General features: G+C 41.7%; 2 protein-coding genes across 4 annotated transcripts in view; both read left to right on the forward strand.

Annotated features, from left to right (window-relative positions):
* The first annotated feature begins 735 nt into the window (after positions 1–735).
* Positions 736–27,677, forward strand: part of GK5 (glycerol kinase 5) — a 37,281-nt gene continuing 10,339 nt past the window's right edge. Inside the window, exons 1-17 of one of the 2 annotated variants that reach the window (XM_041414460.1) lie at positions 736–919; positions 1,995–2,088; positions 5,065–5,140; positions 5,566–5,659; positions 6,626–6,757; positions 7,774–7,849; positions 8,454–8,515; positions 8,603–8,676; positions 8,999–9,059; positions 10,167–10,293; positions 12,729–12,833; positions 15,217–15,302; positions 15,838–15,941; positions 17,271–17,330; positions 19,487–19,620; positions 20,700–22,279; positions 24,165–24,208. In XM_041414460.1, coding sequence (XP_041270394.1) covers positions 788–919; positions 1,995–2,088; positions 5,065–5,140; positions 5,566–5,659; positions 6,626–6,757; positions 7,774–7,849; positions 8,454–8,515; positions 8,603–8,676; positions 8,999–9,059; positions 10,167–10,293; positions 12,729–12,833; positions 15,217–15,302; positions 15,838–15,941; positions 17,271–17,330; positions 19,487–19,620; positions 20,700–20,836 — 1,554 coding nt within the window. In that variant the 5' untranslated portion in view covers positions 736–787 and the 3' untranslated portion in view covers positions 20,837–22,279; positions 24,165–24,208. Of the gene's footprint in view, positions 920–1,994; positions 2,089–5,064; positions 5,141–5,565; positions 5,660–6,625; positions 6,758–7,773; positions 7,850–8,453; positions 8,516–8,602; positions 8,677–8,998; positions 9,060–10,166; positions 10,294–12,728; positions 12,834–15,216; positions 15,303–15,837; positions 15,942–17,270; positions 17,331–19,486; positions 19,621–20,699; positions 22,280–24,132; positions 24,209–27,677 lie in introns of those variants that run through there. The other variant, XM_041414459.1, reaches the window with a different exon arrangement.
* Positions 26,918–27,677, forward strand: part of TFDP2 (transcription factor Dp-2) — a 44,769-nt gene continuing 44,009 nt past the window's right edge. For both annotated transcript variants that reach the window (XM_041414461.1, XM_041414462.1), the window contains exon 1: positions 26,918–26,963. The gene's annotated coding sequence lies outside the window, so the exon portion shown is untranslated. The remainder of the gene's footprint in view (positions 26,964–27,677) is intronic.

Consider the following 27,677-nt stretch of genomic DNA (forward strand, 5'->3'; position numbering starts at 1 on the left):
TTTTTTCCTAAGAGGGGCCAAACTAGAGGTGCAAGGAGGAAATATTTTCAGTGTGGTTTTTTTTTGTTTTTCTGCTCTAATTAAATTAGTTTAAACTAATTGACAAACTCTTCTGATTACATTTGGGTTAAAACGAAATTCTACTGGTATTAGTTTGGGGTTGAGCATTCTGAATTTTATTGGTTTACTGTTAATATTTCTGGTTGTTTCTGCTTAAAAATTACCACCCCATCTAAGGGCAATACGGGAACATTTCTGTCACTAACTCTTTTTCAGCAGTAATTTTAGATGCCGTTCCCTCTGTAAAGCAAACTGATGGCACCAGTGAATTGCTGAATTGCTGCAGCTCATGACTGTGTAACTGTGTTTAATCCCAGCATTGATACTCAGTGCCTTCAGTGACAAATCCCAGGAGGAAAAACACCTCGTTTAGTGTGAGGAGAAGTTGGGGTCAGACACTGATCACGGGGGATCAGCATCGCACCGTGGGCATCTCTCCACGCGGCGCTCGGGGCTGAATTCAGCCTTTTAGAAAAAGGTGTTTAACTAAAAGCCTTTTTTTTACGTGCATGTGGTAGATTATGTAGACACTGCACAGCCGAAACGCGAGGCTTCGCTTTCACGTTCCTGCTGTGTCCGTGGGACCCCGGGGCCGAGGGCCCGGCCCCCTGCCCGGTGAGGGCGCGGCGGGCGGGGCCGCACCGCCCGCGCTGCTCCCAGGCCGCGGCCCGCGGCCGCTCGGCCGCCCTCACTCCGCGCTCCGCGCCGGGCCGTGCCGCGCCGGGCGATGCCGTGCGGGCAGCCCGACAGCGGGGCCGCCCCGACGCGGTACGTGCTGGGGGTGGATGTGGGCAGCACGGTGGTGAAGTGCCACGTCTACGACCGGGCGGCCACCGTCAGGGGTTCCAGCTACAGGAAGGTGAGTGCGGGCGGGTTGCGGGGCGCGCCCCCGGTGCAGAGCGGGGCCGAGAGGCGAGAGCAGCACTTGTCCCGGGAGCCGGGCGGGGCCGAGCGTGCTTGCACTGCCCCGAGCGGTTCCGACCTGCTGGCCCCCGAGAGGCTGCGGGGCTTGCCCGTCGGGGCTCGGCGTGCAGGCGTTCGCAGAGGCTCTCAGCCAGCTCGGCTGGTCCCGGTGCGCGGGCATCCCCTGAGCCAGGGCGGACAGGAGCGGCTCCGCCTCCCAGGGCTGAAAGGAAACCCACAGCCCCCCACCCCCGCGGGACCGCCCTAGCGCTCACCCCGTTACTTCGGCGCTCACCCACTCCCACCCTTCCTGGTTACCTTACCTTCGGCCGCTTATCGACTAATCTCTGTCTGAACAAAACCACTTCTGTTAGCAGGGCATAGCTGAGATTTGCGTAGGACTTAGGTTTACACGCGTCCCATCATGTAACAGCGCTATGTGGAAAAGTGTCAACTTCAGGACATGAATTTCAGGCTGTTTTTGGTTGGTACCGCTTGTGATTTTAGGATCAAGGCAATCTCCAGAATTAACTTTTTTTTACTGTTACGTATTGCAATGAGAAGCTTGCAGCGAGTAGAAGTGTAAGAAATCTGATGGATTGCGGAGATGGAAGGGGCTGCTCTCAGTGGAGCTCATTCCCTGACGCTGGAAGCTCGTCTGCCAGGTGATCCCTGGCCTGCTGTGCTGCGCTGAGAAGCTCAGAGGCATCGACGTCAGAATTAAGCAATGCAGCAGAAACGGCTTTCTGAGACGCTTTCCTGTTTGCAGCTCTGGAAGGGGTTTTACAGGCTCTTTTATTCCAAGAGGTTTGGACTTCCTTATTTCAAGGGGTTTGAGCTTCTTTATTCCCCCGGAACAGAGGAGGTCTAGAGATCACACAGCCATGTTGAACAATGTTTTTAAAGTTACCCTGATGTTTCTATTCTTGCAGGAGATTCACAAAACGAACAATGAAACAATGCAACCCAAACCCAAACGTATTTGCTGATTTCTAGAGATCATAATAGTGCTATTTGTGTTTCCCTAACAGGTAGAATCACTTTATCCTCATCCTGGATGGGTTGAATTAGATCCTGAAGTTCTATGGAGTCAATTTATTGGTGTAATAAAAGAGGCTGTACAAGGTAAGGGCCTAAATTTTGAGAAATTGTTTATCAAAATTAGTGAAGCTAGTTACTTCGATATTAGAACTACTTTTAGCTAGTACTGAAAATCATCATTGGGCACAAGACTACATGCTTTAAGGCCTATTCAATCATTATGTAAATTAGGGTTCTTCAATTACCTTTTTCCTTTCATTGGGGCCAGATTAGGATTGAAGTAGAAGCAATGTGAATACTTGATATATGCATCAGTGCCAGCACTTTGTGGCTCCAGCTTTTTGTGCATGTATCCTTCCCCAGTGTCTGTTCCTGCAGATGCCTCTGTGCAGGAACAGAGAGCAGGCTTGTTCCCCTTCCCAGTGCCCCATTGTTCTACCACCACTTTGTATGTGCAAGTGAGAATGAGTGCAGGATGCTGCAGAGCTGGGCTCACTCCCTTGCAACCTGATATTCCTCCTTTTCCCATTCAAACTTTAGTGGTTCTTACCATCCTATTCCTGTGTTACTGTTCTTTCCTATTTGTACTTTAGCCTAAAAATTCCTAGTGCTTCACACACTGAATACATACAACTCCCCTTTTCTGATAAACCTCTGATGGGTTTTCCCCCCACTTTTCTGGATGCTGTTCTAACCTAGCTCTTACTCTCTACAACTCTCACAGCTTTCATATTGATCTACCTCTAGTGTTCTGCCATCCGTCCTGGATCACCTGTGCCATGTTGGTGCTGTGAACCTGTCACCTGGACCCCAGCTTGCCTTCCCACAGTGGCCCAGCCTCCTTGGCCTGTGTGTGCACATTGCACTCTTTCATTCAATTCATTCAGTCCCTCCTGTTCAGCCCCTCTTGCTTGGTCTCCAGTGTTGCTCTGCTCTCTTCAAACATGGCTCCTGGCAAAACTGCTTGTCCCTTGCTTTGGAAGACTGCCTAATGAACAGGGAAAGTAAATATCACCAGGTGCAAGCTGAAGCTGATTATTTTGGGCTCTTGGTTTGTTTTGTCAGCAGCCACAACTGTTTGGTCACAAGAATAGTAATGCCACCGCAACCCCCAAAGACCTTACTGTCTTCCTTCATTTCCATTCTGTGGCACAAGTCAGGAAGCAAGTTTTTCAGCTAGTTTTAAAAAGGGAAGATTTCCTTGTGGCCAAGCTGCACACATTGTTGGCAAGTTATTTTTAAGTAGGTGTGTAAGCATAACTCATAGTGCTGTCAAAAGAATCAGTGCCACCCCTTTTCTACAGAGTTTTCCTAGTCTAGGGCAGCTTCCTGAGTGGAATCACTGTCCTGTTGTTTATGCCAGCAGAGCTTCACCAATGTTTGTGCTGACGCAAGAGAGGGTGTGGTGGCAGGGCAGGAATGACTGTCTGGAAGCAGAAGGAGCGCAGTGACGCTTGGGTTTGCAGGGCTTGCAGAGCTAAACGTGATTCCGTGCACGTGTGGATGAGCTGCTGCAGTTCAGTACTACCTAAAGGTGGAAACTTCTGCCTGCATGGTCCCAACTCTCTTACTGTGGCACACAGCTTAACTGAAAAATACCCATGTTTGTCTTTAGAGTTGTTTTTGTCTGTAATGGAAGTTAGCTCCACTTACATGGGTGTCTGGAGAGTATGGTAGCTGACGCAGGGAAAGTGGTGGGACTGTGCAGATTGTGGAGATGGGAAGGAGTAATGCATGCCAGTAGTCCTTAGTGAGCTGTGGAAGTGCTTGAAAGCTGTGGCTTTGCCTGAAAAAGAAATAGTGCTGTTCTCAGGCCACCCACTCCCAGGTCCTCCTCCCGTACGCTCCCGCTACCAGCAGCACTTGTGCAGGCAGGTGGAGCAGGTTGCCTTGCGAAAGCACTGGTTTAATTTTCAGCTGATTGAGGAATTGATAGCACTGCTGGCAGGAATGCAAGGACCCAGTGCAAGGGGAGGTGCAGAAGCACACGTAGAGTTGAGTAGCACAGGATGTGTCCTTTCTCTGTGAAACCCCTCCTGTAATTGTCACTGAGAGGGTGCTGGGTGTAAAGTCTGCAGGACATGCTCACACAAGTGAGCAACTTTGCACGTGAAAATTAACATGAGAACACGTATGAGCAGGACCTGCTTAACCTGTGATTTGTTTAAGGAGCTGGATTGAGAGCCCTTCAGAGTAACAGTACTTAGGACAGGGTGGGTAGTCTGTCATTTAAGTGGAAATTTTTTAATGTGTATTTGCTTAATGTGATTTTGCTTCTGTAAGTATGGCTGGAGGGTAATTAGCAAGCTGACCAGAGCTGCTTTGAAAATAGCTATGGATGTATTTAATTATTTACACTTATGTTAGAAAAAATGTTCTGTAACAGTTATTCGAAGGTAAGGTTTAACAGCAAAATTGATGTATACCCAAATGTACATTTTTGTGCTTCTGACTTTAAAGTATACTTTGTTACATTCAGTGGTACCTGATTTAAGCAAATTCTTTCTTAGGAATTCTGAAACATGGCTTAAGAAATATTTAAAGTGAGACATGTCATTATCAAAGTGATGCCAAAAGTTATGGTATATTCATATTTATCTATTTACTGTCTGCAGGATCAATCTAGTTTTGTTTCTTTATAGAAATTCTTTCCCTAAGTCTGTAAAGGTACTTTTGTTGGTGCTTTTGTTCACATCCATCCATGTGAAATACAAATTTTAATTGATTATGTGGGCCTATGTAATCTGCCTGCTTGTCTCTGGGATTGTTCATATAAAGTATCGACAGGTCTTTCAGAGGGTGGAAAGGGCCCGTGTGCCACAACTGCTTTTGCAAAATATGTAGGTTTGTTTATCTGCTTTGGAATCAGTTGTCTGGCTCAGAGCTCTCTAACATTTCAATGCTCTTAACACTTAGTTGAACGATTTGTAGAGATTTATATTCTCATAAACTGTTATTTTCCAAAGTATTCCATAGGTTTTATAGTTATATTGAGGAAGTAATATTTGCTTCTCCAAATAAATGATTTTTTTGTGATTGTCATTTATTTTCGGTTTTTAGCTGCAGGACTTCACATGAGGCAAATTGCTGGTCTTGGCATCTCCACCCAGAGAGGAACTTTCATTACATGGCACAAGTATGTATGTTGTGTGTTCTTTAAAATGAACTTGTATTAATTTGTATTCATAGGCTGCATGGGAGCAGACTGTAGAAGTGTTCAACTCAGAAGTAAAAATTGTCAAGTCACTCATATTCTCCTGTGTTTGCACAGCCACACCTTAGAGAGTTCAGAAGAGATTGTGAGTTTGTGGCCTTTTTGTTCTTTATAGACTGGAAGAGATGAATACATACGTATTTTTAATTCTGGTGAGAAGTCTGACACTCCAGAGGTCTGTGTGCTGATTTAATAATTCTTCAAATCCACCAGGAGGATATGCAGTTGTTATAGGAACTGACCTAGTGTTTATTGTCCTGATTGGTGTCCTGGAAATGGTGAATAATGTTGAATGTTTTGGGCAATTTATGTTCTCTAGTTTTAATCACTCAAATACTGTTTTTCAGGAGAACAGGGAAACCCTTTCATAATTTCATAAGTTGGCAAGACTTAAGAAGTGCTGAACTTGTGAATTCCTGGAATAACTCCCTTCTGCTGAAGGTAAAACTGCACTAATCTAGATACTGCTCGGATATATTAGAGGTGTTTAACTTTATGACAAGTAAGGGCACTATATGGAATACTGCAAGTGTCCTGTTCACATGGTGATGTGATGTGCTGTGGCCATCATTTTACTGAGCAGTAAACATTTAACTGGGTAATATCCACGGAAGATAGTTCCAAGAAATAAAGTTCAGTACTGGTAGCCTAAAGTAATTATTATGGAAAAAGATGCCTATAGGTCTGAGGCTCATTTTGTTATTTTTCAGTCTGTTATATTAAAACATTGCATGTTAACACCACTACAGCATAGATTGTGGATGTAGGTAGGTCTGGGTTGGAAGTGGTTTGGGCTTTTGGTTTCTTGGCTTGCTTTTTTCATGTATCCTTTGCTCAGATTATCTGTAGGAGGTACATTTTATGCTGTTTGTGGCTTGTGCTTCATGGTTTAGAAGAGAAATATTTTCCTCTAAGTCCAAAAGTTACTTTTCCTCTAAGTGGAAACTGACCAGCACAGTCACAATAAGAAACTAAATTCTTGGGTTTGCCAGTTACTTCTTCTGTGAAAACTTGATTAATGATTAAATTTTGGTAAATCTATTAAGTCATAATTGAGCCTGTGAACAGTAAGAGAACTTCCACTGGAATAACAGTGTGTAGTGCTGTCAGCCACATCAAGCATTGTGCTCACAGCGGTGACCAGTGCTGGCAGTGCAGAGCAGTGGCTCTCAGTGCTCCAGCAGAAGTGCTAAAGCAGCCTTGCTTAGAGCAGCTGCTCTTTCCTGTGGTGTGTGCTGCAGGAAGGCTGTCCTTACATAAACCTGCTCAAGGATCCTCTAAAGGAGTTTAGCTTTCTGAATCGAATGTTAGCAGCTTTCATCTCTGTCGTCATCCTTTAAAGGTAATTGATCAGTAACCTTTAAAGGGCAAGATGAAAAACTAAGTAACTGTTTTCTTTTGGAACAGGTAATCCATGTTATTTTTACAGTGCTTCATTTCTTGACTGGGAATGATCGATATTTGGCACCCAGTTTTCTTACTTTTTCAACACATCAGGCTTCTATGAAGTTGTCATGGGTTTTTAAAAACATACATGAGGTAAGCTGGAAAGGGAAAAGCAGTAGGTTTCTTAAGTCATAATGATGGCTTGTGACTTGGAGGTGTTCAGGGCCAGGCTGGATGGGGCTTTGAGTGACCTGGTTAGGGGGAAGATGTCTCTGCTCATGGCTGTGGAGTTGAAACTCTCTAAGGTCCCTTCCAGTCCAGGCCCTTCCATGACTCTGTGGCTATTGGCTGTAATTGCTTCAGTTTAGTCTTGCTCATTCTTCTCAGAAGAACCAGATTTTTTTTGTGTTAATGTTCAAAGCCTGTCTACCTAAATAGTAACTTATATTTGTACAAATTTTTCCTCTCATTATGGAAAGGCATAGTAGCAAAAAGCTTTCTTCATACATAAGCAACATAATAAAGTCATCTTATTTCACTTGACAAGTTTATACAGTTAGTGATTGTATTTTGTTTTAAAGCTGTTTGTCCTCTGGTTTTGCATGATGATTTAATTTCTTTTCAGTGGAACCTCTTACATTTCTGCTCTGCGTTATGCCAGTGTTTTGCAGTTTCACAAATAATACCATACTGCATCATTCATTTTGCATTTTGTGAATTGGAAAATGTTTGTGGAATAAGTTGTGCTGGATTAATCTAGTGCACGAATGAGCCCTGAGCTATGTGTTGCTGTGTTCATTGCTCTAATACTCACCATGCAAGATCTTGTTTTCTTTATCTACCACTCTTTCACCACTGTTATAATTGTGACTATAAGTTTCTTTTCATAAGGCTATGATGCCCCTACAGTAGAAGATGAATTCCTTAGAAGCAGCTGTAAGAAAGTGTTCTTATTTTCTGTTAGGAGCATGAACTTGTAGGATAATATTAGTTAAATAGCCAGCTCAGCCTTTTTAGAAGAAAAGTTTACAATCAGAGACGTATTTTCTGAGGACATTTTGATTAATCATGAAGAAAATAATAAAAGAATTCAATCAATAAATATTCAGTATTCTTCTCTTATTGTACCCAGTTGTAAATAATTTTTTTTTTCATATATTTTTTCCCAGGCTGAAGAAGCTGCCAAAAAAAACAACTGCTGCTTTGGGACGGTTGACACATGGTTACTGTATAGATTGACTAAAGGTGAACATTACAGTTCCTCTTAAATATCAGTAAAACACACTGGAATCTAAGAAATTATATTCATTACTTCTCATTTATATATCCTAGAATTCAGATACTGTTTTTACAATTTGTGCTTTTGTATATTTGATAAAAATTGTATTTCCTGTTACAAAACGAACTTCTGAATAAATTATTCTTTGGGCCTGCCTAGAAGGGAAATATTTATTCAGTGTAATCAGCCTTCTAAGAGAATAAGATTTAAAGAGGACTAACAGAGCTAATTGGTTTTGATTGAAGAAAAGTACCTGTGAAAGCAAAAGAACAAAGAATTGTTACAAATGTGGAAGAATTGCAAGTTTCAGTCCTGAGGACTAATGCCTGAGGAGTCACATTATGATTGTGGTGCTGTTGGCTGTTCTAGGCAGGTTCATGAGGAAATAGGGTAATTAATGTGTGCACAGTATAGTGAGCAGCAGGTAAAATCTCTGTGCTCATTGTATCATTGTGATTTTGCTCTTACACACTTCATTTATATTTCATGGGAGTCAATGAGATGTTTAAAGAAAACTCTTAAATATTTGAATGTCTAAAAATCTTACTTTGTTCTCTCTTTTCATGCTAGGTTCTGTGTATGCTACAGATTACTCAAATGCCAGTTCCACAGGCATTTTTGAACCTTTTACGGTATGTGCTGTTCCCAAGAATGTTGTTGCTATTTATTGTGCTTCTCAGATGGTTGCTGATGTTTTTCCTTTTTCCATTTGATTTCAGAAATGTTGGAATCCCACTTTGTGCAATCTGCTTTCTATTCCAGTGTCTATTTTTCCACCAGTGAGAGATACAAGGTAACTATGAAGGCATAATTTAAAAAATATTATAACTGTTAAATTAATCGCTAAATTAATTATGATTAATTAAGAAATACTAAATATTCTGCACAGGCCAAATAATACACACGTACACAAAAATATTTTTACATGTAGTTATACCTTGTATTAATAGTATGTGAAGTCCAAAATTTTTTACTGTGTTTCCTAAAGTGATATTTTTAATGTTTTCCTTAAAATAAGTCAGTAGCATTACCTTTTATGTGTGATCCAGACCCAGGCTGTATGTACCTAGATTTCATTTTAACAGAAAGGTCATTTTAATGTGATTTGTTTTAAGCTTCAACTTTGGATCAACTGACTCTGAAATATTTGGGGTACCTATTCCAATAATGGCAGTGGTAAGTGAAAATATTTTCTAAAGTCTGTGTATTTATACTCTGTTTATTTTGCTTTAATTTAGTACTTGCTTCTTTCATTAGTATTCTCTATTGATTCTCTGTGATTTAGCTACAATAGAATTGATTGTTGAATTTTTCTCCAAAAACCCAGTCTGCAACCTTAGGGGGAAGGAGGAGAAAGGAACAAGAAGGGATTTCTAGAGGTTGAGGTCCACTAAGGTTGTGTGCCCAAATGATTAAGTACTGAATGTAGGACTCTAAGCTCTGGTAATGTGTGTGTCTGGCTTAAAATCAGTTGTTCTCTATAAAGTTATGCACAAGTCCTTTCTGGCTTGACTTCAGTGAGACCAAACAACTCTAAGAGTATTTGTTAATAGATCCACTTGTGGTACCTTTTATCCCTTTTTTATTTTTCACTAAAAACAAGTGGCAAATAACATGTTCTTTCCTCAGCAGTTAGAATTTGGATAAGAAAACCTAAAGTGATGATTTGGAGCAAAATCTTCTTGAATTGAGCTAAATGAAAAAACTGTCCCCTAGCTAACATGAATGTGTCTTGTTTTAAAGAGCTGTGGACTAAATCTAGCTGTAAATTTACTGTTTCACCAATGCAAAAACATAAGTAAATACATTTAATAACCATAATCATGGTTGAAAAATGGAGTGTGGAATAATTTGGTACAGGAGGGGTATCAAGGAAAAAGGAAGGCAAGACTTCAAAACTTCAGCTTTCTATTTGGAGAAAAAGGAATTCAGGCCAAGCTACTCTGTTCTGCTTCCTGGGATTGTAAATGCCTCATTTATCCTTGTTAAATATTAAACCCCAAAACACTTCTTTTGTTTCCATAATGTTTTTCAGTGTTGCAAGGAGTCCTACAGATACTTCACACTGTGAAACTTGGTGTAATTTGATGCCAGTGATAAGTCTGACTGTTATAATGGCCTGCAAATGCTTAAGAAATTGTAAAGAGTCCTCTCTGAATGCTCAGTTCCTGAGTGGTTACTTGTATTCAGAACTCCAAGTGTTTACAGAGATATTTTCAAACCCAGTATTTCAGGTTGGTAGGCGGTAGCTAACTTGTCCCATTGTTTTTGTTGGATTGACAGGTAGCTGATCAACAGTCAGCTATGTTTGGAGAATGCTGCTTTCACCCAGGAGATGTTAAACTGACCATGGGAACAGGTGGTTTCTGGAATGTGAATACTGGAGAGCATCTCTTTGCATCACGGGGAAGTAAGACAGTGAAGTTTTGGTTTTAGGGGATTTTATTCTTTCAGCTGTTCCTTGATAGCCGTTACTGCTGAGGGTACACAAAAGAATAGATCAGGGCTGTGCTTTTCCTTCTGTCTGTAAGTGTAGAAAAACAGCTTGGGAGCTCTTTCAGAAGAGAAGACTGTGGAAAATTTTAATTAGCAATGTAAATTTTGGTTATTCAAAAACAAGCTTCTCAGGAAGAGAACTTAAGTAGCATCGTTAGTAATTATATCTGCTATCTGCATCCCTCCTGTTTTGTTTTTTCCTTCACCTGTTCTTCATTGCAGTATTGTACAGGATAGGAGAAAAAAGGGATTGGTCCTCTGGCTTCTCACATCAAAATGTTGCAGTGAATCATTGCAAGTTCCTCCCCTTGAGCCCTTAAGCACTGAAGAACATGCAATGAGATAATGCAGGATTATAAGTTTTCTTTTAAAATGGGCTCCCCAGTGTGTTTCTAGTGTTTAAAACTTTGTCATTCTGAACATGTGTGGTCTGTCAAGTAATTTGTCAGATAGCTATTTGTCAAGAGAGCAAACACTGAAGATGACACTGAAGTAAATTTGCCTACAGTCTCTCTCTGTCTGGCATATTTTTGAAGTGTTACTAATTTCAGGATGTCTACTGCTTAAAGTGGAGTGGGGCTGGGAGGGAGGACAGCAGTGTGACAAAGAGAATTTTACCAGCTCAAGTCTTGAAGGACCTTAGCCAATACATGAGTTTTGTCGGAGCTGAGTAGCATAGACATTGAATTCCCTATGAATGCAAATGCTTTTTGTGCTGATTAATTATGTCATTATTATGATATTTTTACTTAGGAAATAATACATATATAGTCTGTTAAAATGTTAGCTATTGTATTCTGCTAGGAATTAAAATCTTCTAAGGCAATGCTGTGAAACTTGTACTGCTTTGGGCTGTTACTTTTGTTAAAATTATTTTCCCTGTGTTCTTTGGCTGTTGTGGGGTATGGTTAGTGGGGTAAGTTAAGTGCCTGGCTTTCTCAGTGCCCTGGGCATGAAATGTAATGTGTTCAATCTTTAAAGCTGACATATGTATTTAAGACTGCAGGATGAATCCCTGCAGCATCCTGTTCTAGTTGCTGGTCTACATTTAGCTCCTACATATAACAGTTTGAAAAAAAAAGAAGAATAAAGTAGCTCCTTCAAGAGCAGCCTGTCTCACAATTCAATGATGGAATCATGTTGTATAGGTTTAAAGCTACCCCTGGTAGTCTGAGGGTTCTTAATACCTCTGGTCATGGCAAGTGTCATGGGGATCCCTTCCCTAGAGGTAGGATTATGTTACCCTGCTAGAGACTCTGGTGTGAGCATCTTTAGGGAGGCCACGTGATGGATGGATGTCTCTGTCCCTCATTAGCTGCTCTTCTTTAGGATCTTTGGCTCAATTAATTTTTTTTGTTTTTTTTTAATTTGTGGCTCTACCTTTGGTAAAAAAATAAAGATTTCAAGGGACACCTGCACCAGGATGATCTCGAGTTATATATATTACATTGCCCTTTCAAGAGACAAATACAGACTTTAATCAGTGCTGCTAATTGTTTTATATTGTAAGCACCTGAGTGCCCCAGTGCTAACACAAGTTCCTGCTATTGCACTGGTACTCCCACACAACTCATTTGGACACAGGCAAGCAAACTGGAGATGATTCTGTGAGGAACAAATATATCAGCAAAGTCACTTTGAGAAAGCAGAGAAAACCTTTAGATCCTTCTGATGCTTTTCTGGTCCTTGTAAAGGCACACTGGGACTCGTTTCCCTTTGTTGCAGTACCCATGATCTCTGAGTCCTCAGCAGGGCTCCATAAAGTACGGGCACTTTCGTCACTCCAACAGTTACTGTGCCTGATTGGGTGAAGTTGTTGCAGTGACCACTGACTGCTTGGGTCCTTATCTTGTGACCTGAAAAGCCATTTCTCTAGCTGAAGTGCAGGTGAAACTTGCTCTCTTTTTTGCTTTCTGTGTGAGGAAGCATTGCATATTAAACAGGAAATTAAAAAGTACATCACTTTCATCCTCTTCTGTGAATAAGTTCTGTGCTCTAAGTTTCTGTTACTTTTTTTGTGTGTATGTCTGTTTCAGTTTTGTGTTTCCCATCTGAGAGCCAAGCCTTCATGCTTTATGTTTTGGGGAAAAACTCTCTTCCTTTTTAGAAACCCTTGGGAAAAGTTGGATGGACTTAAATAGAAAAACAATTATAAATTGTTAGGTATGCACAATTTCTTATATTAAAAAAAAAAAAAACACATTTAACCTCTACCAGTGATTTCTTTAGTTTGAATTCTACAAAGAAATTGACATTTTCCGGGTGGGTTTATTGTGAGGAATGGTTGTCTATGTTTTTCTGGAAAGGTTTATTTTAACTGAATGTTTTGTTTCCTGGAAAATAATGAAGGTCTTTATCCTCTGATCGGTTGGAAAATTGGGGAAGAAGTTGTTTATTTAACTGAAGGTTCTATATCAGACGTCGGCACTGCCATAAAATGGGCTCTGGATATAGGTAACTTCTGTCATTTTATAGAGGGTGAAATAAAGAGGCTGTTCTGTGGGTTCATAGTTGTGTTACTGGACTTGATTTTATTATTCATAATTGAGGGAAGTAATCTTCATGCTTTGGACAGCAGAAGTGCACAGTTATTTTAGTAGGCACTTTGCTGAGGGTGTTTGCTGCAGGGAGTTTGGTTTGCACAATCATCTCCTCTTCAGTCTCTGCCTCAGACCATCCTGCCTAACTAGGCTTTTGTTTTCCTGTAACATTTTACTTCTCATTTGCTTGTGAGAGGTCTTGAGCTGTACATCTCATAACTAATAACAAGTTTGATTTATATGAAAATAACATAAAGAGCTTTGCAAGTAACTGTTGCTTCACATGGATGTAATGTGCCTTTTGGTTGTTGTTATTTTGTAATGAAAGGTTTGGCATTCCAGTTTAATGACAGACTAAAAAAATACTACCTTTGTAGTAGCTGATGTTTAAACCTACTGATTGTTCATAGAACAACTGTTCTCAGTACTCTAATTAGAATGTCAAAATTTACTTGTCTTACTTAGAAATATATTACATTTTTTACTAGGATGAGAAAAAAAAGTGATTAATGTCTCAAACTTTGGACTGTCTGGGAAGGGTTTTCCTCAAGTGTAACTCACACAAAATTCCACATTCCTTGAAGCTGTCAGCTTTAGATGCATGTGTACATGTATGTGCCCCTAAGGGTTAAGTGTGACTCAGATTGGTCCTCACATCTTCCTCCAACGTTTGACTAAGCCTAGAGAGTAACAGCCACTAGGCTTTGGAGGAAATTACTCAGTTCAGTACACAGTTCAATGCTGCAGACTCAAGTGTCAGTGCTACATAGATAAGCTTGCTACTTCAGATTCCATAATTAAAATGGGTAATTATCCATATTGAACTTATCTGTACTTAAAATGGATATCATTGGTTTATGCAGATTATAAAGGATTATATTATAAAGGATTTTTTATTATATAGGATTTTTAGCTAGTCAGTAGTAAAATGATCAGTTGCTACCATCGGAAAAAAAGGGGGGGAAGATTTAGAGATGGGATAAATAAAAGGCAAGCTGCTTTAAACTCTGTAACAAGTAAGGCCTTTATTTTCTGAAAATATTGTTGCAGAGAAGCAGAATTCAGAAACTTTTATCAGCTTTAGAGAATGGAAAAACTTTAGCTCTACAGAAGGAATTGGGCCAAAACACAAGGTAAGCTAATGGCCTCAATAAGGGTGGTGAGGCCCAACAGGGATGAAGATGAGACACAATAGTGGTAAAAGTTTAGAAATAGTAATTTCTGCAGCAAGGCAAACTTAGTTTAGTGGACTTCTTTTAGTGGAATCCTATAACTTCTAAGAATTTTTAAGAAGTAGTAGTATGTGGAATTTCAGCATGACATCAGTCTTAGTTAATTTTTGATTTTCTGTGCTGGCATAGAGGTAATATACGTATAATTCAGTCATAGCAAAGACAACAAGAAGGGAAAAACATGATGTAGGTTTATTAGTCTGAGCACAGTAGAATCCATGGTTTTCCCACAAACTCATAAAGGTTACAATGGTAAATTGAAACTCCTGCTAAGTTATCAAGGTGGGTTTTTCAAAGGTAAGTTGAGCTATATTAAACTAATTTACCTTTAATAGGAAAATTCACTTTTTTGACAAGAAAAAGCAGTATCTCTCATATACAGAAGACCTCTAGTCTTCTGTAAAATCAATTTATGTGGCCACATAAGGACATCATTAATTAACAACTGTGGAAGAGGGATGTTAGTACAAGAGTTTGATGTGGGTGAAGAACAAACTAAAGAGGAATGTCTGTAGAGTTATGAAAGGAGTCATCTGGCTGAGAATAAAACAGAGAATAAATGCAGTGTCTATCCAAGAGGCATTATTGTGTAAGAGGTGATGTATTACCTTATGTGTCACTTGTAAAAATACTAAGAGTGCTGATAAAACGTGGGTATTAAGGAATTTCTCTGTAGTTGTTAGGTGACAGTAAGTTAGTTAGGTCATTGTTGGACTGACAGTAACAACATGGAGGAAAAATACGTTCTATGAATCTAAGGTTGTAGCACTCTTAGGTGCCATTATCATTCTTAATTCCCATTGATGTCTTGAAGATTAAAAGGCTACAGCACAGCAGATAGGAGAGGATCCTTTTGAGTTTAGCCTTCATCTGAATAGTTTGGGATTATTGATGTGACCGGTGGACATGAAATACAGGAGAAGAGATTGTCTCCCTTAGAACATGTAGTTTGAAAATATTAAAAAATGAGTAGTCTGGAGTAGTCTGAGATGCTTTTCTTGTAATGAGACAAAATGAAGAAACTGAAGGAAATAATAACATCCTACAACCTGTGTATCTTTACAGAACTTTTCACCAATGTAGATGAAACAGCAGAAATGGCACAGAATGCTGCTGATTCTCAAGGTGTTTGTTTCATCCCAGGTTTGCAGGTAAAAATATTATTAATTAAATCAAGATTATATTTTAATAACCCAATTAAAAATAATTTTGACATTTTCAAAGGTAATCATTTACATCTTATCACAGTATTTATTCTGTACTGTTGAGGTTCTTATTGTCTGTTGCTCATCACAATACATGAAGGCCATTGTCATATCAGAATGGTTAAATGCCATTGCTCCCCTTGTTAGAGAACAGCAATATCAGTAACATGAGTGTGCCCTGTCCTAGACAATTGGTGTACATTTTAAAGGTGTTTTAAAGGGATATCATGTGGATTAGTCTTTTTTAGTTTTTCTGATTTGGAAGAAGTCACTTAAATGTTTTGCTGTTGAAAGAAACAATTTAAACTGTTTGCTGAGTAAGCTAAAATAACACTATATACCTCTTACATATTGTTCTCAATTTTCTTCTTTCACTATGCTGCCTGTAATTGTCGTAAGTTATTTTTTCTTACTCTTTTACTTCTTTCACAAAAGCCTACAAATATTATTCACTGAACTCATGGTGACATCTTTTCTGCAGATTTCTGGGGATGACCCATATTTATGTGCCTCTTTCATGGGGCTGAAACCTTCCACTAACAGAAGCCACCTTGTTCGAGCTATATTGGAGTCTGTAGCTTTCAGGTACTGCTTGCTAAATTAACTGGCTTTTATTTTCTCATGGTTTTTTTTTATTTAGATTGGCGGTGTTAAATGGATACATGGACTTTTGCAGTTTGTACAATACACTGCTGTTGCACTGGAAAGGAGTTTTAGCTGCTTCCTTTTTTTTTAACACTTTACAAATAAATTTGTATATATTTGTTAGTTCAGATTTTTTATCATTAAGTAACCATATAGAGATTCTTAAATAATGTTGTTTTCTGCATGTTTTGAAAGTATTTTCTCTTTGTCCTTCCTCTCCTGACACTGTTTTGTCAGAAACTGTGGTCCTCTCCAGCTGTGTTTAAAGTATCCTTGAAGCTGAAAGTTTTATATCAGCTTTTGTTTAAGTTTGAATTTTTGGTGTTTTATAAAACAAAGTAACAGCCCTCTTAAAAGTTTTAAAAGATGTGAATGGACAGCAGCTTCCCGATCTGTGAAGGCTAAAGATGTCACTGCTGATACCACATCAGTATGTCACTGCTTTGCCAGCCCCCAACATGCCTCAAACTGTGGGGCTGATCATGAATTGTGCCTGGCTCACACTGTGCTTGACCAGTTAGGGAGCACTGATGTGATTCCTTCCTTGTAGGCAACAGCTTTGCTTTTGATGCCTTAGAGGCATCAGTTTGGGCATATAAATTTCCTGCAAAGAGCTCAGAAAAGATGTCTGGAGCAGGGCAGCACTACTGCAATTGGCTTCTAAGGCATGTCCTTCTGCACTGTAAGCCTGAACATAAGATGCAGTAATTTCTGAACTGACATATGGGTGTCTTGAAAAGGATGTTAAGGGATGTTAAGAATTCATCCATCTCATTCAAATACTGCATACAAATAGCTAGAAAAAAGTAGAGATTCTTTGTGTTTAGATTTTCTCCCATTAAATGAAATGGTTTCTAGAAAAAGTCAAACTTGAAGGCTTCAGATATTCCCCTTACAGAATAGCTGGATAAACTCCAGTTAGCACTGTTGGCCTGCTTTCCTCACTCAAAGCCACTTGTTACATCAACAATTACATCTCTAGAAACCTATCAGTAACTTACAGTGGGAAAAATTAACCTTCTACAGAGACTTGATATAGAATGGGCCATGATTTAGCCATACTTTGCCTTTGTAACAGTGACAAAGACCAAACATCAGTTTCAGTGGGTTTGGGTTGTTCATTTATACATTCTAGAAACTTTTTAGATAGTGCAGCAGTTCTAACAGAACTGAGGCCTTTCTTGCCTTGCATTTATTTTCTGACTAAGTAGATACTGAAAACACTCTATGGAATATATGATGCTTAATTCCACTGAATATTTTTTAAAGAAACAAGCTGCTTTATGATGTCATTGTGAAGAAGGTGCACATTCCTCTTCGAACTATTCGGTAAGTTCCCTGTAACTTTTAAATTCAATACATGAGAGTTTGATTTTAAACAGGTTTGAGCTTTACTATGCATTTTCTCTTACTGTAAAAATTCTGCTGTTTAGAAGCAGATGATTTCCAAGTCAAATGTTAATGGAACTGAAGCAGCAGTAGAGTCTACCCACAGCTATTGGCATTGGTGGTTGTTAGTGGGGGAGTAATGAGCTGCTCTAATTATTAAAAATTAAAAAGAAGGCATATTCATGTTTTCAGGTAGTGCTAGAGTGCATATAGCAATGCCTACCACAAAACTTATTCTACCTTTTGTCATCATTCTTTCATACTGACATTTTCTGTGCTAGGTCTTTCACAGATAATTTTTTGAAGACATTGGTAAAAACTGGTTCTGTTTGTGAGGGAAAGAGGGAGATGAGTTTTAGATATCAGTTTTGCTTTAATCTTTGAAGAACCATATCCAATTTAGTGAGGCAACTGTAATCCCTAGAATGTGCTTGTACAAAATTTAGCTGAATTAAACATTGCTGGAAGACCACATTTCACGTTTTGGTAGGGACCTTCTCTGAGCACGCCAGTTGTCAGAAGCTCCAGGCCTCTGAGGCTCAGAAAGCTCTGACATGAAATTCCTCCCTCGGGCAGCCAGGGGTCAGCATGGCACTGCAGTCAGGAGCAGAGGTGAGCATTCCCATCCCTCCTGGACCTCTGCAGAGGAGGAACAGACTGGCAGGCATGTCAGAATCAGACTCTCAGTGGGAAAAAAAGCAAGAGTACAGAAGTGGGAGGAGGTAAAATTTCTGCTTTCCATCACATATTGGGAGAGAGCAGGCAAAGGTGAAGTAACAGCCAGGGTTAGGGGTTTAATAAAAAGATGAAAAGTACCAGAACTTTGATTACTTAGGAAGCTTTTTAATATAGAGAATTGCATCCAAAATTTGAAAAGTCACTTAAAAGAGTAAACTCTTAAACTCTTAAAATGTGGCCTAGGGAGCATTACAATTCTGATTCCATTTACATTGCAATATAAACCTTAAATTGTATGATCATGTTATTTTTTATTCATGCATATAAAATTGCAGTTTATATGGTGTCTGTATTACTTAACTAAAATCAGTAGCAATTCAGCTTGTGGATTAAAAATTAAAACATAATGAGACACACTCAGTGAGGTTCTCAGTAGGGTTTCAAACTGCTCTACCACCCTTACATCCACACATCTTTTGCATCTGTCAATTACCTTTGGTTTTTTGTTGTTGTTTTTATCCCATAAACTTACTCCTTTCTTTTTTAGCTGTTGTCCTGTATTCCTTGTTCCTTCCTAGTTTCTGGGCATTGTTTTCATTACTCCTCTTTGCTTGTCTCAAGAAAGAGCCCTCAGCTTTAGTCCGCATGTCCTATAACGAATGAGTTTTATTACCTAACACTTTCTGTAGCAATAAACACTAGAGGTCTTCTCTGCACCACATCTGATAGAACATCAGCTCCATACATGGCTGGTATTGGAGTACAAGGGCACAGTGAACCTATCTAGGACATTTCAAAGATGGCTTTTTGTTAGAGTTATTTTGTTTGCAAGAGTAGTTACTTCGAAATCTCAGATGATTAAAGATCACGGATAAGTTCTTGTATTCTCCATTAAATTGGTCTCAAATTAGGAAAATAGACATATGGAAGCCTCATTCTGAACTTCCTCTTAAAAAAGCAATTGTGAAGGCATTTTAGCTAATTAATACAAAGATTTGGTATTAAGGAAAATGGTACTTTTCCAGATCTGAGAACACGTGAAAGGGTTTGTTTGGTGTAAGGTTTTGACTGTTTTCATAATGTGGTGGTAACTGTGTAAAAGTTCTGGTGTAAACTCTAATATTTCAGCCAAGATGATGCATAGATTTAAAAGAAAGAACTTTCAGAGCTTTTGATAGAGTCCTGTGTCCCTGTTTTCCTACCATTCCTCTACAAGTTTATAAACTTATTTCTTCCTTTTTTTTTTTTTGGCACCTTGTTCAATATCCTCTAAATTTACCCATAAAGTGGAAATGCATTTGTTCATGAGTGACAAGAAGATTTATGCATAAGTGTGAAATACCAAACGTTGTTTTCTGAAATGCTGGCAATAAGCACTTAACACATTTTTTTGACTACTTCTTTCCTTCTCCCTATAGAGCTGATGGAGGTGTCAGTAATAATAGTTTTGTCATGCAGATGACATCAGATTTAACTAATAAGAAAATAGAAAAACCTGCAAATGTGGAAATGTCTACTCTTGGTGCAGCTTTTCTAGCAGGCCTTGCTTCAGGTACGTAGACATTAAAAAGGCTTTTTTTCCCCCCTTTATAGTGCACGTTGTAAATACAATAGAAAAGAGATCAGACAAAAAAGGGCATAACTTCAAATAACCCCCCCCCCCACAACGGATTACTTTAGCTATTTTTGTGGGAATCTAAATAGTGTTTATGTTTCTCTGAACAGTACCATTAGAAGGATGTATTACTAGAGAAGAAAGGTGAGCCCTATCTTTGCTGCCTCCTCTTCTTTGACTCAGACTTTCCATGTCCATTCCCATATTGGTGCTGCCTGAGTGCTGCTGGCTGGGGATGGACCATGTGGCCAGGGAGCCACTGTGCTCACCTGCAGCTCTGTCACTCCCACTGAGGCTGTGTCCTGTGCTCTGTGAACACAGCCTTTATCCTTTGAGGCTTTCACAGGAATGGAAGTGCAGAATTAATTATTAACAGGAAAAACAGCTCTACTCACACAGAATTGTTTCATATTCTTAACCAGACTGAAAGCTCCAAACTGTTGATGGTTTTGCTTAATATGCTCCTACAATACATGTTTTTGTTGAAGTGCTTTGAACGCAAATGAAGGTAAAAACTATATGCTTGGGTAAGACTTATTCAGCAGTTAAAAGTGCAAGAAGGTTGAGACCCTTGATAGACAAGAATGATTTAATAACATAAATTGATAGGAATCTGTAACACCAGCTGTTTCTTGCTATTGATACAGTTTTTAAGACAGTAGGAAAGCAGCTAAGTCTTGGTTTCTGTGGCCCTTCTTTGTTGAGAAGGACCTGCAACCAAAAGCACTTTGTGATGAAACCTAAGAGAACTTCAGTGTACCAGAGCTGTTCCTTGGAAACCATCCCAGTTAAGCAGATGCGCTGTTGTCAGGATTCCAAACAAGTGGATCCTACTGGAAAGGATTTTCACAATATTAAAAATATGCTTCCCTCTGAGAAAATTGCTGGTAGAGTAAAAAGAAAAGCTGTCATTATTTCTTACTGTGTTTCTGCTTTGGATCTCTTGGAAATAGATTAAAACAACTCAAAAATAACATATTTGCAGTTGAGCTGGAGAATGAATTTTCTGTTTATAGGATTTTGGAAAGACAAAAAACAACTAAAGAAGCTGAGGCAAATAGAAGCAGTGTTTGAGCCCCAAAAGGATTCAGAGGAATACAGACCTGCTATGGATGCATGGCTGCAAGCAATGAAACACTCACCACACTGGTAGAAATTGGTATTTTAATTTTAGAAGAATTAAGACGGTTTAATTCATATTTTATAACATCTTGACATTAACAGGACAGTAAAAAACCATAACTGAAATTTGTGACGGTGTATTATAAGTTGTGTGGTATTTCAGTTCCCCCCTGCTGCTGGATTACTTACCATGGTGTAATGAACCTTCCCATCATCCCTGTGGCAGCTGTGGTCCAGCTGCAGCATTTGTGTCCCTTCAGTGACCTCCTTTGGTGGCCAAGCTGCTCAAATCCTGCCATGTGCTGCCCATGGGCTGTGCTCACTGTGATGGGTTTTGCACTGAGCAGCTCGCCTCCCTTTGGATCTTTAAAATCTTGCATATGTTAATCATCCAGGAAGGGTAAAAGGCACATTTGCTCCCCTAGGCCTTGCTAAGAAACAAAATGATTGTTGGGGCTGGGTTGTGAGGAATTCAGTTGTGTAGAAAGACATTGTTTTGGTAGTAGCCTGTCGCCACCTTTTGGTTGACACCGGGCGCTGTGGTCGCATTATTTGTGCACTAGATCAAGATGAAATACACAAGCAAATAGACTTTTAACACTCCATTTAAAAATCCAGGGTTTTTGTAGCTGATACATTGTAGCTAGCTTGTAGCTCAATTTTTAAAAATTTTATAAAGCAATCTTATCTGGAGTGACCAGCACAGATACATTAAAACTAGTTCCAGGTATGCTGTCTAACTTGTAAATATCTGTACTGTTAGTATCTTCAAGGCCATTTTTAAATCCTATTACTATTAACTAAAAGGGAGTAAAAAGTCTATTTTTGAAGCTATAAATTACTTTTGTATTTTTTAAACAAATAAAATATAATTAAATAAACATGTAGTTAATTATTCTTATATAATTGCTTATTTCTAATGTTAAATTATTGTAATTTTCTCAGGATTATGTGTAAATCAGCTTCCAAAATGTAAAATGATTAAACATTTTAATTTCAGAATAATATCAAGTTCAAGCTGTGGGTGATTTGTATTCCATAGACACTGGAGATAAGAAATGTTCACAGACTTAACATCATTTAAAGAGGGCTGAAGAACTATAATTCATTTTCTTGTGCTGATACACAGAAGGTCAAATCATACACCATGTCCTTAATTTCCTTCAATCATGTACCCTGAGTTGGAGCATCTCTACTAGCTGTGTTCAGCCTCCATCTCATTTACTTGTCAGCCTATGCTTAATGTGCCATTTTTCGTGTTACATTCTGCCCTTCAACCTGTGCTACATCTTGGCAATTTTATTTTCTCTGGGTATCTTTCCAATTCTCCTTAACCTTCTTTAATGTGAATCCTTAAATGAAGTGCAGAAGCAAGTGTGTCTGCTGATTTCTAGTAATATGCCAGGCTGTAGTGCCAAGACTCCAGTATGAAGTGCCTCAAAGAGGTTCCCTCCACTCCTCCTCCCGCTGTCAGGTAAGATTCTGCAGTTACTGCATATCTCAAACAATTGCTTTGCTTTAACACCTGTGTATTCAGCTTGGGATTTTCCTCTGTCATCACAAAGTCACTGCTAAAGAAAATGCTCATTTGCAAGAAGGTTCTCTCTCCAAGGCCAAGCAGAAAGGCTTTAAGTCTGGCACTCTGGGCAGAAGTTTGGGCCTCAGTCACAATTCTACATTTTGTTCTCACTGAGGGAGTTTAGTTTCATCAACATCTGCCTCTCATCACCAATAGCCCTTTTGCTGAAGGCTCCTTGACTCAGGTTGACAGCCTGGAGGTTTAGCTGGGCTGAGCAGGCAGTGTTGCTGCCAGGAGCTGAACCTGATTCTGTTCAAATCACTCTGCTGAAGGCAACGCTACACCATGTGCCTGATACTTCACCTGCATGTGGTGGTGGTTTTCACCCTGGCAATGGCACAGCTAGAGAGAGAAGATAGATACCCAAGACATTATATATTCCTTTTGGTCCAGATGGTATCGTGGAGGACACACTCTGGATAACCATTTTACCACTGCCACTGTTTAATTTGAAGCAGGAATTTAAGCTGTTTTCCTTTCACTAGCCTCAGATCTATAGGAGAGAAACTTTGCTGCAAATTAAGGATGTGGGAAGGCCTTGGTATATTTACCAGTTGAACCTTTCAAATGGCCTGCAGAGCTGTGAGCTCTGTTGTGGAGAGGTTCAAAGTACTGAGCTCTGAAACAAAAGAGGGGTGTCTGAAAGTCTGCCAGGATGGACCAGCCTTTGGAGATCAGAACATTTGCCATAGCTTGTGACATGAAATTGCCCAAGGACTGAGCAGACTAACTGATATTTTGAAGAAATATGATTACTGATCAAAGCCTCTTTTGCTTATCTTTTACCAAAAAATTGATTTTATCTTCCCATGAAATCTTTAATGTGATGTTAGCTGAAAGTGGTACCTGTTAATTGATAATGGATTTGAAATAAGCTTTAGATATATTTTTACAGGTGCTGTGCTGTCCCAATATTTGCTGCAAAGAAGGGCATTAAGACCATTTTAGAACCTCACTCACAGTAACTTTTATTTAAAATATGACAGCTTTTACTGCTTTGTGTTTAATTTTTTTGTCTCAAGTGTTTTCATTAGTTTGGAAAGTATATGCTATTTTACATTTTCTGTCAGCTGAGTTTGATAGTAAAGGTAACAATACAAAATAACCAGTATTAACTAGTTTGCAGTTTCGTCATTTTAAGATATTCAGTTGAGCTTTAATGTTGTATTTGGGATTGGACAGCAGTGCAGCTCATTGGCATGTGAAGATTGGCAATTCAGTTGAGATGTGTTAATGACCTCTGGGCATTCTGCCTTCACAGATCCCACCGTGCTGATAGTAGATAACCTCATATCAGTTTGGCAGTTGGATCATTCATAACATAGTCCTAGTAAATATGTGGGGACTATGTGGCATGAAAAATTATGCCTCGTAACAACAACAATCCCTCTATTGTTGGAGGAGTCTTGCTACTTTTACATTAATTGTATATCGAGAGAAAGGGCAGATGAAAAAGTCTTCAGATAGTTGAAAATACTGAGCAGCTGTATGAATTTTGTTACATAGCTAAAATAAAAATCAAGTCAGCCGTGTTAAAAAGCTTACTGTAATGAACTTGACCAAGATTTTTGAGTACTGTTTTCTTTTAAGCAGTATTTTCTGCTCTATTCTAACAGCGAATTTTATGTAAAATTAGTTCAGTTGCTCTCATTTGTTTTTAACAAGAGCATTTAGACTCTCTTTCCTGTCAGGAGAAAATAAAAAAAGCAAAATACTGAGTTACTGAAAGCCTACTACCTTCTCTGTAGCAAGATCTTTCAACTAGTCCTGCTATTTCCAGGATCAGGGCACAGCACAAGAGGCTCACCAGAGGAAGAGAAAGAGGTAAGAACCATTTCCTGCCAGTCGGTGCGGTTGAGTTACTGGTCTGAGCTGAAGAGTACAAAGGTGTGAGCCCCTCGTGAAACAGAGGTGTGACAGTCCTGCAGGGGAGTCAGGGAATATGGCAGTGCTCTGACCCAGAAGCTGGGCAGTGTGTTAGTTTAGGCTTTGTGGGGAGTCGGGGCAGGTTGAGCAGGAGAAAAGGGATGGTGGTGGAGGGGGAGCCTGTTTTGGGTTAATGTTTGTGCAGGTTATCACAGCAAGAGCTGTGGGCTGGCAGGAAAGCAGTAAAACTGGCAAATACTGAAAAGTGATGTACTGTGAAAGGGAGAAGAGGTGGCATCCAGGAGGGATCTGACTGGCCAGGGGGAGCAAGGTGGTGTTCTAGGGCTGGGACACCGGACAGGTTCTGGAGGGAGACATGAGAGCTTCCTGCCAGGCAGGTGTAGCTGCTCAACACACACCTTAGCATGTCTAAAAAACCTAATTCTAAGGGGTTTTTTTCAATGCAGCCTTCATTCTGGGGTAAAAATTGGGATTTGTGCAAGTTCTAAAAGACCGTGTATTGGTTTAGAATGTTACATAAGTAGCATACTTACACTCATGCAAGTTGGTCATTGTTTCACCACCTTCAAACTCAACTCTGTGTGTATATATATGTATAGATGTGTGTATGTAGAGTTAGTCTGCAATTTGCTGTTGAAAGCAAATGCAAACTACAGCAGTGACCTTCCTTCTGTTTCTCTCCTTGGGGGTTAAAATGGCTATTTTTCATGTTCATAATCAGTTCCAGTATCTGACTTCAACTTCTGATCAGTGTTTCCTGCAAAGAAGTAAATAAACCAATGAACCAAAAAGAGATCTGTGAAGCCCAAGTGTCTTTATTGAGGCTGGGTTCAAGTATTTGTTTAGCTGTGGTGACTAATAATAGTGCAGTAAACCAGCCAACCTGGTTGCTTCTGGTTTGCTTCCTTTTGAAGGTAGTGTGTGCCTTCTGCACTTCTGTCAGGGCGTGTGTCATATTAGTGGTTGTGGTTGTACCTGGTAGAGGGGGCTCCAAGAGAATACACAACAGTTTGCATATTTCTATTGCTTTTGTGAATTTATCTTGCATAACACTGCCAATATTGATAAAAGGTCTTGTTACATGGTATGGAAGTTTTTATAGAGGATTAAGAGAAACTAAAGCCACAATCTGCAAATTCCTAGGCACTTCAAGATTTTCAGTTGTAAACTGCCCCATTGAAATAAATATAAAGGCCTTGTTTGCTAATATTCCTTAGATTGACGTTTAAGAACTGTATTGGCTGAACACCTGGGTTTTTGATGTGACTTCCCTTTTTAGTGAAGGGGACGGCATCAAAAATATGTCTTTCTAGAGCATTTAATGTTTTCTGTAATGCAAGAAAAACAGAAGTTTACCATGTTTGCTCTAGAATATGTATGATCTGCAGGGATCTAAAGCACATAAATAGTGTTTGTGTCCCCATAAACCTTGTTTTGCTCAGCTTGCTCAGTGCATTAAGCTGCGTTTGTGTTAGAGAAATATGCAGAATGGGTAACTGCACGCCTTGGATGTGTGCCTGGCCGCCCTCCAGAAAGACTTAACAAATGTTGCATCCTTGCGCTGAATGGAACTAGTGCCGAATTTATTTTTTCCTCCCAGAAGTGCTTTCTATTTATACGGTCTCTGTAAGAATACGTAACCCTGCTTCGTTGAAACAGGTTTTTTTCCAGCGGTAAGGAAATGTTGAAATCAAACACTTCTTCAGGCTGTTCCGGGGCGCCGAGCTGGGCCTGGGCTGTTGCGGCTGCGGGCCGCGTCCCGGCTCTCTCGGGGCGGAGGTGCGAGGGCGCGGCCGCTGCTCCCCGGCCCCGCCGCCGCTTTGTTGGCCCGGGAGCCTTTGTTCGGAGGGGGAGGACAGAGCTAGAGCCGGGCCCGGTGCACAGGCGGCCCTGGCCCCGTTCTGCCGCCGGGGCCGGACGTTCCTGCAGCGCCCGCGGCGCCGAGCCCGCGGCGGGGCTGAACTTTGCATCCCGGGACGCAGCCCCACCAGCTCCTCGCAGATAAGCGGCACGGCCGGCGGCCGCAGCCAGCGCGGCGCCGCGCGCTGTGTGTAAATACAGCCTATATACATTTATGCATTTGTGTATTTATACACTTCGTACCGCCCGCAGCACCTGGGCGCCGCTGGCACAGGCGCGGCCGCCTGGAGCCGTCGCGGGGATCGAACCCGAGACCTGACAGCGGCCGGCGCGCGCCGCGAGGGAGAGGCGGCGGCCGCGGGTCCTGGCCGGCCACGCCCTTCCGCCCCGCCCTCCCGGCCCCGGCCCGGCGGATTGGCGAGCGGTGTGTGTACACACACGGGCCCGGGCCAATGGCGCGGGGAGGGCGCCTGACATCACGCGGCGCGGCAGCCAATGGGCGCTCCCGGCCGGCAGACGCCGCCAAGCTTGTGCGGGGGAGCAGGACCGGGTAGCGCTCGGCGCGGGGGGGGTGGCGAGGCCGGGCCGGGGGCGCTGCGGGCGCTGCTGCCGCCACGCACCGGGGCCGCCGGGGGTCCCGACTCCGGGGCCTCCTCGCCAGCGGCGAGTGCGCGGCGCCGGCCCGGCCGAGAGGCGTCGTCGGCGCGACTGGATCGCTCCTTGCCGCGGCGGCTGCCAAGGGACCGTCGCCGTCTCGTCGCCTCAGCGTCGCTGTCTGGGCCCAGCCCGCGCTGCCGCCCGCCTTACCTTTCGTCCCTGGCCGGGCCTGCGGGTGAGCGGGGGGCGGGTGTGGGGGGCTGTGTGGGGGAAGGGCAGCCCCTTTCTTCAGCCATCAGCGGCCGCCGCCCCCCCGTGCCCCGGGCAGCGCGGTCCCGCCGGCCCTGCCGCCCCCTGCCCGGTGCCGCCGGGCAGCGCGGGCTCGCCCCACCTCGTTTCCCCCGGTGCCTCACGCCGGGCGGACCCGGGAGGCCGGGAGCCGGTGCCCGACACCTGCGGGCGGGCCCGGGCGGCGGTGACAGCCGGGGCGCCTCCTCCATTGTGGGGAGCGCTGCGCGGCGGGGCCGGGCCGCGCCGGGCTCTGCGGGCTGCGGGGCCAGCGGCGGCCCGGGCCCGGCCCCGCCGCGGGAAGGCACCGGCCGAGCGCCCGGCCCCGCTCGGTGGTGCCTGAACTTCGTGTCGGGGCGGGTCTCACCCGCCGCTCTGATCGGGAGAGGGTCAGTCCGGCACAACAACAACAACAAAACTTCCCTGCCTGCCTCTTCCTGGGAGTTACAGGCCTGCCCGGGCTTCCAGCTGTAAAGGGCTCGGCGGCAGAGGTGAACCCAGTGTAAACAGCGTCTGCTGGAGCTGGGAATACAAACAATAGGAGGAAAATACGGAATAAGCAAACTTCCTTGAAATGTGGAAGAAAACCGCAAATGAGAGCGTGCTCCCTCATTGAGTAAGGGGGGATGCCGAGCTCTGTATCACAGCTTATGCTGTTCTC

Source organism: Onychostruthus taczanowskii, unplaced genomic scaffold (genome assembly GCF_017590055.1).
Source record: "Onychostruthus taczanowskii isolate IOZ18803 unplaced genomic scaffold, ASM1759005v1 scaffold45, whole genome shotgun sequence".
NCBI lineage: Eukaryota > Metazoa > Chordata > Aves > Passeriformes > Passeridae > Onychostruthus > Onychostruthus taczanowskii.